General features: G+C 40.5%; 1 protein-coding gene across 4 annotated transcripts in view; it reads right to left on the bottom strand.

Annotated features, from left to right (window-relative positions):
• The window catches only part of LMTK1 (lemur tail kinase 1), a 94656-nt gene extending 79882 nt beyond the window's left edge, over positions 1-14774 (bottom strand). Inside the window, exon 1 of one of the 4 annotated variants that reach the window (XM_034412783.3) lies at positions 13918-14774. Coding sequence is in view for 2 of the 4 variants with exons in the window: in XM_034412781.3 (XP_034268672.2) it covers positions 13636-13723 (88 nt within the window). In the remaining 2 variants the exon portion in view is untranslated. Of the gene's footprint in view, positions 1-13635 lie in introns of all 4 variants that reach the window. The other 3 variants (XM_034412781.3, XM_034412782.3, XM_087887072.1) reach the window with 3 other exon arrangements.
• Positions 14775-15878: the final 1104 nt, after the last annotated feature.

The raw sequence follows: 15878 nt of genomic DNA, 5'->3' as shown, positions 1-15878 counted from the left end.
AAACCGGAAGCATTTCACCCCTGCATTAGACCAAACTGGCTCTATTTTTTTTTAAAAAAAAATAGATAAGTGGGGGTCACAGGTGGACAACATATATGCAATTATTTAGCCTAGTAGCTTTATCTCTGCTGGAGAACATACGGAAAGAGAACAGTATAAAGAAAAGCAGTGAGGATCCAGTTTACCACTCATGTTCCCGGTTTTCTCTTTCTGCAATTCCTGATCAGTAATCATCCCTGCAATAATTAGGGATGTGTGATGTGTGTTTGTGTGTGTGTATTCATTCAACCATGCTAAAATACATTGCATGTACTGGAGTTCAAGTAAATAAAAACCTTCTATTTTTTTTTTAATAGAAATAGTTCTATTACAATAATTCTGTATAGAATTAGGTAATATTGTTATCTGAGTAGAATATTAGGCTACTTAAAATGGATTGGCCAGGTTCAAACAATGGCAACATTCTTTGTCAGGTTGATTCACATAGTGGCATATCTTTCTACAGTACTTGTTCCAATGGTATTTAATTAAGGAGTGCTCTACCCACCTTTTTCCTGATAAGGAAACATGCATTTTGCTTACTACCAAAGAAACAACAATGCTTTTAGTTTAAAAACGCTTCATGGATAAAATAAATGTATGGACTTCCCTTTAATTGCTGCCTTTTTCATTCTTAATCTTATAATTATTTTTGTTATCAAAACAGTAACAGTAACACATTTGAACACATTCTATACAGTTCATATAGATGGAAGAATTACGCTGTGAAGGAAGCAATACAAGGGTTTCCTCTTAAAGAGATGCTTTATTCTCCAACTGGAAGTTCTTGAACTTCCTGCTTGGAACTCAGGCTACTATTGTACCTTTGAGATGCTAAACCTGTTTTTTTATGTGTTGAAAAAAATACTGTTTGACTTTCTTTAAAGACCTTTACATATTTCAGACTTATTCATTTTAATTTAACATTGCATCTAGAAAGCACTGTGGATTTCCAAGCATTTTGAATTCCAAAAGTGATTTTCCAAAAGGCAATTGGACTTTCTTGGATTTTTTTCCCTTGAAAACATTTCTCCTCTCATCCAAAAAGCTTCTTCAGTTCTGACTAAATGGTGGGGAATGGAAGGATTTACATTTTTCCAGTCATCTGAATATAAATCATCCCATTCCCCACCATTCAATCAGAATTGAAGAAGCTTCTTATAGTAGATGAGAAGAGAAAATTTTCAAGGGGAAAAAAAAAAACCAAGAAAGTCCAGTTGCCTTTTGGAAACGCACTTTTGGGACATCCATGATCTAGATCAGTGATGGCAAACCTATGGCACATGTGCCACAGGTGGCACGTGGAGCCATATTGGTGGGCACGCAAGCATTGCCCTATTTCAGCTCTGGCGTGCATACATGCGCTGGCCAGCTAATTTTCAGGCTTTCCAGGCCCACTGAAAGTCGGCAAACAGGCCGTTTTCGGCTCAGGAGGGCCTCTGGGGCTCCTAGAAAGTCTCTGGAGCCTGGGGAGGGCAAAAAACGGGCCTATCGGGCCCACTGTGCCATTACGTGCCAAAAATGGGGGGAGCGTAGGAGGGTCACATGTGCATGTGTGTGGGGCTGGGCGCATTGAATTATGGGTGTGGGTACGCGTGCGGGGCTGCCCCGCACTCCCCCCGCTTTTGGCACACAACGGCAAAAAGGTTCGCCATAATTGATCTAGATGATTGAGAATCTCCATAGACATCGAGCATTTTGAATGTTTGCAATAATACAGTAGACCGGTACTTCATATAGCTAAAAATGTGGACTGTACTCCACAAAATGTATAGCTATCTATCTATCTATCTATCTATCTATCCATCCATCCATCTATCATTTATCTATCTAGAAGCCTGGTACTCTGACAAATTAGCCATCAATAAAGACATAGACATAAACAACATCTACATACTATGCAAAAGAGTCAATCAATAAACCAAAAAGGGAGCAAAAAGACTAAAATACTTCCCCAGCAGCAATCAACACCCAGATGAGCATAGATTAATATCACTAACATCAGACCAACATCAAGAAGTGAACAATACCCCAATCAAAGAACTGCCAAAGAAGCTAACAGTAACAGCCTAACAAACCTCCAAGACCACTCCCACCAACACTGACAGGAAAACCACTAAAATATATAGATTGAGAACAAATATAGATTGAGAGCAAATCCCATTCCCTATTAGCACTGATGATGTTATTTAGTTTGGGTAATGAAATGTCTACAAGAAAACAAACAAGCATCAAGGACTTCCCCCCCCCTTTCTTCCTCCCACCCTCCCTTCTTCCCTCCCGTCCCCCTCTTCCATCTATCTATCTATCTATCTATCTATCTATCTATCTATCTATCATCCATCATCTTTATATATGTTCAACACCACCTTTATTAACTTGCTGGATCAAGTAAATATAGCTACATTTCAGTAGAAATGCCATTTCCCCATTTCTAAAAGTAGTGACATATAATATAAAAGCTGTTGTTCAACCATTTTTCCCAAATTTAAAAAAAAAATATATCAATCCATTCAATTCTGATACAGAGATTCCCCAACTGGCAGCAAAAATAACCTTGTTTATGACTACAGTCCAATCAAAATGAAGCTTTTTTTTTTAAGTCCTGTTGATTTAAACAAGGGAGATTAGTAGGCCTGCATTTTCTATTGAATCTTAGAGGCTTAATTTCAGTTGTACTGTGTCTTTTTCTAAGTCTGGAATATTTATAAGCAAATGCAGTTGGAATAAGGAATTTCCACATCAAAGCATTTGGTAAGTTAAGACTTAGTTAGGGGTAATGAATTCTTCATGGTAGGAAAAAGGCACATAACCTTGGGTATATGTCTCAGGAGTTTTGTTTTTCTGTATAAAACACTGTTTTAGTTTTTTCCTGATGCTGTGGAACAAACATGATCCAAACTGTTTTTCTTTGTCTGTAAACCACTGGTTAATTTAATTGTTGGAGCAATTAAATTATCTGTTACGTAATTTGGTTTATTTGGTATTATCATTTGCTTCTTTAGGTTGAATTATACTCTGTGCTTATCTTGGTAACCAAAGAACTGTGAATGATAAAATGATTAGGGAGCTGAGGCTAACTGGTTCTGAACAACTATTTGCAGTCCAAATATGATCTCCAAAATAAAATTACCATATATGGGCTGCAAAATACTGAATGACTACTGATGATAATGCACTACCTTTGTGTAGTTTTTGCAGCTCAGATGATAACCCTACAATCAAATCATTACAGTAAACAGAGATAATAGGACTTCAAGAAAATGCATATAAACAAGCATATTCTAGTTAAAGTTTATTAAGGTTAAACTGAAGTACAGTAAATCTTTACATCCATTTTATTGTTACATTAACAACAACAACCAATTTCCTTTTAATAAACTTGTGTAGGGTATGCTTTAATTCAGGGTTTCAAGCTCCATCAGACTAATATTCCAATATTTCTGAATACTGACAATAAAGACAACAGTTTTTTCTAGATATCTAATATTCTAACCCTTGTTTAACATCTGAAGCCACAAAATCTTTATGAACAGCACAACGAAACAACAGTTTTTTTAAAAGATGGCATTTTTTGGTCAATTATTTTGGGGAAGATAAGGTTGTAATGCAGTTCAGCCCCGTTAGCATTTTCGGTCATTTCTCTCCATGCCAATTCATCAAAACTGCAATAATTCTATACACAGAGAAACTTCATGAGGATCACTGAAGTCTTACCCATATCAAAGTCCCTCCTGTAAAGACCTGCTTAAGGTAAGTTGTATGTCAGACATGTTGCTTCAAACCTTTCCTGAGATAATCAATGCCTTAGTGACATCCTTGTGTTTCAACTATTATTCCCTTCTAAGAATAACAAGGAAGTCTTGAAAAACATTACTTTCAGAGGCCTAAATCAAGCTAGACGGTAAATTTTTAAGATAATCAAACAGAAAAACACTAAGCAAATCCCACTGCTATTAATACATCAAACTTCCTGCCTGGAAAAACTGTACGAACATTGAAGGAAGGAGTGTTCTTATCTTAATAAGAACTGTGCACAATCTGTATAGTTTAAAGCACATAATACAAGTTTTTCCAAGCTTAGCCCATCTCAGGTTTGCCACCAGTATTTTAGAAATCTCTCTCAATCTAGAATTCTTCTCGTTACCTGTTTTACCAATTGCTCTGATCCATCTTATCCTATTGTCTCTGGGAAAAGACTCTGATCAGATTTTAAAGACCATACATGTAGTCCTCCACTTACGACCATAATTGAGCCAAAATTTTCCATTGCTAAGCAAGACCGTTGTTAAATGAATTTTTGCCCCATTTTACAGCCTTTCTTGCCATAGTTGTTAAGTGAATCTCTGCAGTTGTTAAGTTAGTAACACAGGTGTTAAGTGATCTGGCTTCCCCACTGACTTTACTTCTCAGAAAGTTGCAAAAAGTGATCACATGATCCCGGGACATTGCAACTGTCATGCCAGTTCCCAAGCATCCGAATTTTGATCGCCTGACTGTGGGGATGCTGCAATGGTCCTAAATGTGAAAAATGGTGATAAGTTACTTTTTTCCATGCCATCGTAACCTTGGTTGTAAGCAAAGGTTTACCTGTAGAACCACAGCACCAACCTTTAAAAGTTCATAAAAATCAGTAAGATTGCCTACACAACAGTGGTGGGTTGCCCCTGGTTTGCACTAGTTCTATAAAACCGGTAGTAAAAGCGGTGGGAGGCTTCGCCCACCAACCCCGACGTCATCAGAATGCTTCTGCACAGAAGAGTGCGTGCATGCGGCCCCGTTGCAAACCGGTAGTAAAGGTAAGTAGAACCCACCCCTGCTACATAACCTATCCAGATCAGAATAATTCCTCCACAATCATCAGAACATCAAATTCACGAATATTGCCTTCCTGGGCACCACATAACCATGATTCTCTCGAATCACCAGAATCTTTCATCATCTGGTGATTATGAATGAATATGGAATGAATATGGAAAAGACTCTTAACTCCTTGGGAAAATGGTGAAATACAAATAACCAAGAAAATCCTCCAAAGGAATCATCTCTGGTTTGGTGCTTTCTAAAATTTTAAACTGTAACTCCCATAATCTCCCATGCATCATAGACATGGAACAATAATTTTAATAGCTGCTTTTCATATATCCAAAAATGTGAAATTACACATTGCTTATTCCTTCACACCAAGCCTTGCTAAAGTCTTTCAGTGCTTACTCTTACTCTGGCTTGTCTTTCTCAGGATTTCATATTCCATGTAAGATGATAATTTAACAGCAGACATAATTTTGATGTATTATTATTATTATTATTATTATTATTATTATTATTATTATTATTATTATTATTATTATTATACTATACTGTATGATAAAGATGCATAAAGCTTCACAACTGCCTAAGGCAGGTATTACCTTAATATGATTTATTTCGATGGCCAGCCCATGCCCGTCTCTTACAGAAGACACAACAGGCCTATCATGACAGGCAATATATTAAGCATGCTCGGATTTGTAGGGCCCTTAGGCAATCTGTATCTTAGCCTCCAGCTCTATATTCTTGGCCAAATCTGGAGAAAAGTAGGTATGACCTCTCAAAACTATTCCGCAATAGAAGTATAGAGATGTATAGGAACCTCGCCTGGGTTTGGGGGCAGAAGACTAATAAGAAACAGAAGACTGCCTTCTGAAGCAATCTTTACTTGACCCCAGGTGGGATTAACATGCTTATATCAGGGTACACTTTTGCTTGTAAAGTCAAAATTCAGGCAAACATGAAGAGAGACAGATAATTATATAATATCCTTAAATAAAGAGCCTTGGTAGTACAGTGGTCTAAGGCACCCTGTTATTAAGCTGGTTATTAAGACTAGCTGCTTGCAATTACTGCAGGTTCGAATCTCGCCAGGGCTCAAGGTTGACTCAGCCTTCCATCCTTTCTAAGGTAGGTAAATTGAGGACCCGTTGTGGGGGCAATAAGCTGACTTTGTATAAATATACAAAAGGATGAAGGGTATTGCTGAGCCTATTGTAAGCCGCCCTGAGTCTCCGGAGAAGGGCGGCATATAAATCAAATTTTTTTAAAAAAATTGGTTAACCATCACCCTCCTCCCTTTCCCTCCCCCCCCCAAAAAAAAACCTCTGCAAAGAACAACTGCTTTGCATTTGGAGTAAGAAATATGGTTGAGCAATCTTCTCAACCGTGAGTTCTTCAAATATGTAGAGGCTAGAGTTCTAAACCAAAAGATAAGCTGGAAAAAAAGTCTGGGAGCTTTAGCCTTAACACATCCGGAGGGCTCAATGAGAGATAGGTTTTGATGGTGAACTGGCTGTAGCCAACTAAAAGGCTACACAAAGGACAATATGTATAACCTGATGTGATTGGTAGGAGATAGAGATTCTTTGGTGAGAGACTCATCCATATAGACATATTAGAAGAAAACAAGACTATATGAAAAATGAAATGCCTAACATTTGGTTGACTCAGCCTTCCATCCTTCTGCTGACTCTGTAAACTCCTTAGAGAGGGCTATAAAGCACTGTGAAGCAGTATATAAATCTAAGTGCTATTGATACTGATATTAGATGTCTAAGCATCACAGCACATTGAGGAAAACTACCATTCATGACAAAACATCTGCTTGGAAGAAGAGGTTTTTCATTTTGGAAGCTAAGATTGCCCCAAGTAGGCAAGGGATTTGATCGGAATAGGGGACTAATAATAAAATCCGGTCCCTAAGACATCAAAACATCAACAAATTAAGAACACACAGGAGGAGGGATAAGCAAAGTTACCCAGTATTTAATATCTACTCAATTGAAATAAGCTCCACCTGTCTTAACTGTTTTCTCATCAGGTCACATTGCCATTGACTCAATGGCCAAAACTGAAGGGAGCAGAAATTAATACTACAGACTGCAATATGGTAACATTTGAACAATGAGATTCTCTGAGAATTAACTTTATGAGCAAAGAGAACTTGGTGCCCCTTCAACTCCAACTCAGTTCTTAATGGCTCCTAATGAATGTATCTTAAGGGCTAAAGCTAAAGACCAATTTTGGCAGGTTTCCTCTCACAGGCTCTCACAGGCCAATCAAATCAAGTATTTCTTGGTTCTGGCAGGGAGGAAGTGGCATGTAGCAGAGGAGAAGGCTTTTGAATTTTTCCAGAGACACTCCCTTTGCGACAGAAAGAATCCTAAATGAATGACCAGAGAAGGAGCTGATGACTCATGCTGAATCCATTAGTATCCTGTAGTCATCTTGTCCTGTGCAGCAGCAGCCATTATAACTAAAGAAAGAAAACAATCAACTGCCCCTCACCTGGTGGGCCTGACAATGCTGCTTGATATAGCTAGCTTGGTAGAAAGAGCAAAATCAACCTCCAGACTTAACCTGCAGGTTTTGAGCATCTCTGCATTCTTCAAGTTTAATTCTTTTTTTTTTTTTACTATTGTCTTAGATACTACTATTGCTGTATTGTCAGATCATTACTGGTTGATGTTACATCACTACTGTTCTGCTCTCTATAAGTGCTCTCTGAAATGACTTAACATGGTTCAAATCTTTCATCCATTTAGTCAATTCAGTTGTCTACATAAACCTTCAGCATCCACAGAAATTGTGGAGAAGTACAATCAATATATAAAATGGTGCGCAGCAGTTTATTCCTTTACTGTGTGCTTGAAAGGGACTCAGGAGCCTAGATTAAACTGAAACCCTCTCCATATAAGCCAGGTAATTAAAATATGAAACCTAACCAATAAGGAAATGAATGTTTATGGCTCACATAAACATGTAGATATGTAGAATTTTTTTGTGATCCCCAAATGGAAAGGTATACTGTCACAGTGGAGTTCCTATGACATCAAGGCCACAATCGATGCACAGTATTCTACCAGGATAAGTTATCATTTAAGCATACCAAAAACAACCAAAAGATTATCCGAAGTCAGTAACTATGGACTACAGTTGCTAAGCAAGACAGTTGTCAAGTGACGGGATTTTTAACAACTTTTCTTGCCATGATTGTTAAGTAAACCACTTCAGTTATTAAGTTAGTAACACAGTTGTTAAGTGAATCTGGATTCCCTATTGATTCTGCTTGTCAGAAGTTCGCAAAAGGTGATCACATGACCCTGAGACACTGCAACCAACTTAAATATAGTACATGCCAGTTGCCAGGTGTGACCATGGGGATGCTGCAATGGTTGTAAGTGTGAAAAACTGCCATAAGTCACTTTTTTCAGTGCCACTGTAACCTCAAATAGTCATTAAACAAATTGTTGTAATTTGAGGACTAACTGTATACTGTGTAAAGCCTGACACACTATAGAGGCAATTCCATATTTTCATTAAGCAGGTTGATGTTGACTAAATCACATACTTTCCCCTCCGCTTCTCACATGCTTTTTTTCTTTTATCTTGTGTCTTTTCCTGTGATTGTTGTTGGGCTGGCATATTCTCCACTATTGTATGAATCTGAAACCACCAACCAGTATTCCTAATACAGCATAAATTCTGCATTGGGCATATCTATGTATTTCATTGGATTTATGCACACTATATGTGCACAATGGTAACTATTCAGTCAGATGCAATTATTTTACAGTTTCCCCTTTTTGTTTCTCTCATGTTATATCACTAATGAGAAATGGATTATCACAGCTCCTTAAAAAAACAGCAGCTTTCCAAGAGCGCCATGCCTCTGAAAAAGCATACACAATCAATTTCAAGACAATCAAGGAGAGAATCAACCTAGAACCAAGAAGAAATTTCCTGACAATGAGAACAATTAAAGATGGGATGGCTTGCCTGAAGAACCTGTGGGTACTCCACCATTGGAGATATTGGACAGCCATTTGTCTGAACTGGTAGTGTCTCTTGCTTGAATAGGGGGTTGAACTAGAAGGTACATTTCAGCTCTATTATTATATTTCCTATCAATCATCTCTGATTTATCACACACGTGTCCTCTACCCCTTGTCTCAACTGAGGGGGCCTGAAATCCTTTAGGAAATTGTTGTGTTGTTCATAAATATATTAACAGTATTTGCATGTATGTCTGCAAGGAATCCAGTCACAATTTGATTCTAGGATTTTGAAGATTCTTAGATAAAATATTCCTAGTGGTTCCAATCACAAATTTTCTAAAGCTGTCCCATTTTCTCCCCATTTCTGTTCACCTGCTTTCTTTCTATGGCACCCAACTTATAAAATTCCTTTAATAAGGAAAGTAGGGTTTTATCTTTGCTCATTTATTAGAAAGTGTAGATGAATCTATAGAAAAAGGAGAAGTAGCAGGATCAAAAATTTCTAGAATTTAATTAGGGATCCTTTCTGAATCCCAAATCTCATCAAATGCCTTAGTTAGTTCTGATACCAACTTTAACTGGAGATTTGTAAGAACATGAAACATAATTGCATTGCATCAAACTAATATGCAAAGGCCAATGTATCTGCCCCAATATCAACCAGAAGTTTTAAAGGACCAAGGAAATGGTCTATGCCTTGCCATACGCATTTAGAAAAGATCCACATACAGTTGCTAACCAGTTCTTTTTAGGTCCTTTGTAATAAAACTAAACTGTTTACATACTTTAAAATGTAGTATTGTACAAACTTGTCACAGGTTTTTTAGGAGTTAAGGTACTTAAACTTTCAGTAGTGTTACTATTATTACCATATGCTGCACTAAACCTGTAGATTTTGCTCAAGAGTGCTATGAATCTAAAAATCTACCAAGTCTAGCCACTTTTCTATGAAGCAGGACAATCCACATATCAAGCAATTCTCTTTTCTGGTCCTAAATCATAATCAAGGCTATATTGTGTGCTATAATCACAGAATAACAGCTCAGTGAAAAATATCTCCAGCTGACTCAGGCAAGAAACTCAAATCACACTCAAAGAAAAACAAAAACAGGAATCATTAGCTCAAGATGTTTTCTTAGCAATGAAGACAACTTGTCTACTCCAATGATGGCAATAGTTCAGGTTTGATTTGAACAATGTTACTTACCACATTTCCTGTGTGATATTTAACTGAGGAGAACAGTCAATAGCATTCAAGAACTGTTCCGCACATTTGCCCCATATCCCCCCAATTAATGATGAAGCATGGAAAAATACAAGGTAACACTGTTGATGGTGTTTTGTAAAAATCAGAAAAATTGTCCACGTGATACATTTGCTAAAACTTTAAGATAATGCAGAACTGATATTACAACTAATCGAGAACACATTACAGTTTCTAGTAGGCAGGTCTTCTGCATGTTGGTGTATGGCCTAAATAAAGTTAATTTGCAGAAAATCCAATACAAACTCAGTCTGGCCATTCATCTTCTCTAGTTACTAATATTGACTAAGCTTTAATATAGAATAGGTTTTGCAAGTTGGGGATAAAGTTCTAAAGTAACTTCTTGACTTATGTTTCTTTGAAGGATTATATATAATTAAGTAACTCTTTCCTATTTTTTTTCAATTTAAGTATTAAAAAATAAAAACAAGTATCTTTCTCTCACTTCCTAATATGGTAAATGTTCCATTTTCCAAGGCAATTTTTTTAGAAAGCACCCAAAGTTTTATTTATTATTCAAGAAGCAAGCAGAGATCAAACTAAGAGAAAAAAGCATAACTAAAGTATCTATTCTTATCTTTTCTATATGGCCTTTCCCCTTTTTTTCTCATCATCCTTACAATGTTTCCCATTTAATGGTTACATACAATGAACAAATGTTTCCTGGATACTTTTTATAAATTATGCCAATATATTTTTCTTCTCCTTGAATATGCATGTTCACAATATAGAAATTAGAATATAATATCATAATGTTTCATAGTGTGTCTGCCTTTATGAAAGATTGAATATTTATATTGCTTTTAGCAAAGAGCTCTAGTCAAAGACATTTTGAAACTCCAGTTGACCCTTATGTTTAGAATTCATGAGAGATAGGAAGCAAAAATATAATTATTTCACACTCAATTTGTCAACTTCCTTTGGTAGCTAGATGGATGGAGTATAATTCTGAAACACACTCAGCCATTGTAATATACATAAGTAAGGAAAGAGTTCCATTTTTATATTTGACCTATTCTACATATTTAACACAAAACCTGAAGTATAATTACTTATACAACACAAAGTTTTTCTCTTACCTTCATGATGGACCTGCATACTCTTAGATGTTAACTCTATATTTTATCCAATGGCCTTGTCACAGATTCTCACTAAAGATAATACCAAGCAAAGTATGGTTCAAAAATGGCCAGAGGAAATACATATGTTTAATATACATAACGTCACGACCCCATCAGATCTCGGTTTGGAGGAAAAGGAGGCATTGGAACTGGGACCATCCGATAAAGATGGCGCATCTCCCTTGGAATGTTTGTAGAGACCAGGGGCTGAAGATAATGCTGTCCCTGGCCCCTCAGACATTGGGAGAGGTAGCCGACTGGACAGAGAGCTACCTATCCTCACAGACATGGGGAAGGATTGGCTGTAGAAGGCAGTGGTGTTGAGAGGCAGCAGATCCCCTCTGATGAGGAACAGCTGCCTCCCCCAATCCAAGGGCAGCTAGAATAGAGAGAAGGCAAGCTCAAAGGAGTTCTGCGAGGATGTTTGGGAGAAGGTCGCCCCGCCCCTCCTCACAAGGAACACCTGGCTTGGGTTGATTTAAGCAGAGGCCAGGAGAGATTATCTTTGTCAGGAACAATTGTTTGTTTTGGCTTGCACACTCCTGGCTTTGAGGGTGGGGGAACCTTAGCCTTATGTTTCTGCCTGTGCCTTGTCTTGTGCCTTTGCCCTGTAGACTTGTCTTTGCCCTGTGGACCTTGCCCTGTGGACCTTGACTCTGGATCTTGCACAGTGATCTTGCACCTTGTCTTTGGGTTTCCTCTCTGCCTTTGCAAATTGGTTTTGTTGCTTACTGGCTTTTGTTGTGAGACTGTGGGTGGCTGCCTTCATGGAAGTGTGGGATGGAGTCTTACTTGTTGTTGTGCGCTGTAGGGCCGTTTGCTGTGGAATTTAACAGAGCAATAAAGGACTCAAATCAAATCAGAACAAATAAATCAAGTCATAACAAATAAAGTGCTATTTGTTTATAATTCCTTCACCCCACCTCCAAATATACACACATTTTTAATACCCAATCAATGACTTTAAGGAGATCTTTCAATCCATAATAGAGCCCAAAACCTCACCCCAGGCCTGCCAGATTCCAACTGCAATAGAATCTAGAAAAATGTGCCAAAATCTTTTAATCACAGCAGAACAAGGCAGTTTGTTTTCATTTGAAGATTGCACTGGAGGGTAGAAAAGTGTCATTTGAGGGTGTTAAAAGCCAAATTCATCTTTTATTCACACCCGTTTCTAAGTCAATTGAACAGTTTATACGGATAAGGTCTATGGAACCAACAAATCAGTGAAGAGAGATGAAGAGCCAAGGTATAAGAGTGGGAGGGAGTGATATGAAAACCACAGAACCTTGAAGTTTATTTCCACAATCATAAACAAAAAGAATTCAGACAATGGGTATAAAACCCCTCTAGGAAGAAACTGGAAAATTGAAGAAATGATACATTTCTACCTTTGAGGATATCTGGCTAGGAAAAAGCAGAGAAACCCACCACTAGAAGATGTAAGTCAGGGACTGCAACACAACTTGGTCTTTGCCAAGACAACATACTGCTTTTCCACAAATCAAGGGCTACCAATTACCCAGCCAAAAGGTTGATGGCTGACTAAGGTAAATCAATCATTCCACCAGGGGGATATTAATTCCGTCTGCCATCCACCACAGAGAAGGCCCAGTCCCAGGTGAATAACTACCCTTTTCCTTATTTTTCTTGACTTTATTCAAAGCAACCATTTCGAGAATGCAGAGACACATCTCTGACCCCAAACCTGTCTACAATTCTACCTCTTTGAAATTCAAAGCAACTTTCCAGCCAAGAAAAAGGCAATTCACAGCTTGTTGCACAAAGCCATCTATGTTTAAACAGCTGGTATGGTCAACATCTTGTTATATGCAAGGATACTGCACATCTATCAGGAACAATTAGGTCTCCATGTCTACTTACTTCCTACCGAAATGCCCAAGAATTCTTTTTACATACTCTCAATTGCCAAAAAAGGCCAGTGAGAAGGAAAGGGTGGAATAGCTGATTATTGGTGATGTAACTTTGCAGGAAAGAGCTGTTCTACTGGAACCTTTCTAAAATCATTACACCCAAGACAAAAGCAGTGTGTGAGGGTTTTGTTGTTTGCTCCCTTTAGTTGCCAGCCTGCCATCAACTATTATATAAGCTGGAACAGTTTCAGCAAAGGGTTAAAACAATGCAAAGAAGTGCCGCAAGGACCAGGGCTGGGGGGGGGGGGGGAGACAGGTAACCTGCAAGACGAGGGAATAACATGCTACAAAATTCAACTCCTTTTTGGTAGCAGAGATGGAAAGCAAGGATAGGAAAAACCAAAACCCGAGAGGAAAATAGGAAGGCCAGTGGAACATAGTAATTTTGCAAAGTGAAGAAAGTCATCTGAGCATCTGGGGGAATTTTTTTTTTTTTACTCCAAAGCTCCAGAAGTAAATCAACTTACCAGGGTCGAAGTGCGAACTGAAGGCAAAGCTGGGGTTGAAAAATGAAGCCGACATGACAATAGCCAAGAGATTTGCCACCATTCCCATGGCAAAAGCAGAAAAGTGGGGAGGGGGGTTGTGGGAAGTACGAAGACGAGAGAACGAAAAGTAGATTTAAAAAAACAAATAAATAAATAAATAGCAAAGGCGGTGGGCACCAGGCAGGTGAGGCGGTGGGATGCAGGGGAGATTAAAAGCTCTCACAACTCCAGAAGTTGCACGGGTGTCACATTAAAAATCACCATCTCCTCTCTTCTTGACAGCACAGCCAGGGAATTCAAGACTGCAGCTCCTCCTCTTCCTCCATGTTATTATCCCGATGCGTCTCCTTCAGGTATCCACGGGATGAAGTGGGCTCGGCTAGAAATTGCCACACTTGCAAAGGGTAGCATTAGAGAGAGTCGCTTAAAGAACTACCACCACCACGGCGATAAGGGCTGTTTTTTTGAGGCAAAATAAAATAAAATAAAATGCAACCACCCTGGTATTCGGGGCTGCAGCACCAAATGAAAACAAAAGACGATGCCAACTGCAAAATAAAATTGTGCCGGGTCGGACTGCTTGCCGTCACCCAAAGAATGCGCACAGCCTCGCGAGCGCCTGCAAGAGCCCAAAATACGGTCTCACGCTCGGCTCACCACCACCCCTTCTCCCCCCCACCTCCCCAAGGTCCGGCTGCCACAGAGAGGGAAGCTTTGCACCAAAACAGGAGCCCTCCACAGGAGCGAAGAGGCTAGAGCGGCGAGAGGAAACGACCAGAGGGCAGCAATAACGCCCCGGCGGGAAAGAAGCTTCCGAGCGACTGCAGAACTTCAGAGCCGCGGTCGCCGGTGCTAATAGGAAAGCAAAGGCGGGAGCTGTTCCAGTGCTGACCCTGGGAGAAACTGCAACAGCAGCAACGCCATCTTGGTCCAGATCTGCCCTCCCCCCAACACTGCAGTAAGCAGCAGGAAAGGAGCGGGGCCGGGCGGACGGGCGGGGGGGTGGTGGTGATGTGCGGGAGCGCGAGAAGAGGCGGCCGGGCAGCGCTTGTCCAGGTGCCACGGTTTGGCGCGCGCCGGGGCGAAGAAGGGGCGTCGCTGCACGTGCAGTCAAGTGTGACCCGGCTGAGCTCGCGCGCTCGCGGTCTCTCGGGCGCGCGCTCGCGTCCTTCATTCCAGCACCAGCGGGGCCCCGGTTGCGCGCGCGCGCACGTTGCCCAATTCACGCCGGGCGGCCAAGGCAAGCGAGCCTCGCTCCCCCGCACGCGCTCCTCATTCCCGGACGCGCTAGCGCGGCGGGCTTCCCGCTCGGAGCGAGGCTTCGAACCGCCTGGACCGGGGCCACGGCACGTCCGCTTGCGCGCTTCGAGGCGTTTGGATGGAGCCTGAGTGGCGCCCTTGACTGATGCCGGGCTCACAAAACGGGTCGTGGTTTTTCGGGCGACGTTGGTCTAAGCGGGAGATTTTTTTTTTAATTTTTATTTATTGATTTATTTATTTATTTTGCAAAATCGGCGCACTGCGAATCTTAAGAGCGACGCCGTCCGCGCTCGCCTCTATTTCTGGCGCTCTTATAGATAGCAGGACTTATAGCGGGAAAGGGGTATATGGGACTCTCGTGAAAATCGCAAGGCCGATCTCCGACACCCTCCACGCAGCCTTCATATCTAACCCCCACCTCCCCCCATTCCCCATGCTAGATAGGCTAGTGGGCTGCTGGGGTGCTTTCTTGTTTCTGCGGTATGGATGCATGCATAGTACACAGTCATCAGGTTGAGGCGACCCTCTTGCTATTAATTCATGATGTGAGAAACACCCCCCCCCCAAAGCTATGACCCAAAGTGCATCCACAGGAAGAAATGGTGTCAGATGGCAATTTTTGCCCACAGGTCTGACATACCTCGAGGCGTCTCACATGGGGGGTGCCGCAAGGGTCGGTCCTCTCGCCCCTCCTGTTCAATATTTATGTGAAGCCGCTGGGTGAGATCATCCGTGGTTTTGGGGTGAAGTGCCATCTGTACGCTGATGATACTCAGCTGTACATCTCCACCCCAGACCACCCCAACGATGCCCTTGATGTGATGTCTCGCTGCCTGGAGGCCGTGCGGGTCTGGATGGGGAGGAACTTGCTCAGACTCAACCCCTCCAAGACCGAGTGGCTGTGGCTTCCGGCGCCCCGATATAGTCAGCAGGTGCCATCGCTGACTATTGGGGGTGAATCT

The sequence above is a fragment of the Pantherophis guttatus genome, chromosome 2 (assembly GCF_059756535.1).
Source record: "Pantherophis guttatus breed Tessera chromosome 2, ASM5975653v1, whole genome shotgun sequence".
NCBI lineage: Eukaryota > Metazoa > Chordata > Lepidosauria > Squamata > Colubridae > Pantherophis > Pantherophis guttatus.
The sequence above is the reverse complement of the archived record's forward strand: the minus strand, read 5'-3'. Positions and strand labels throughout refer to the sequence as shown.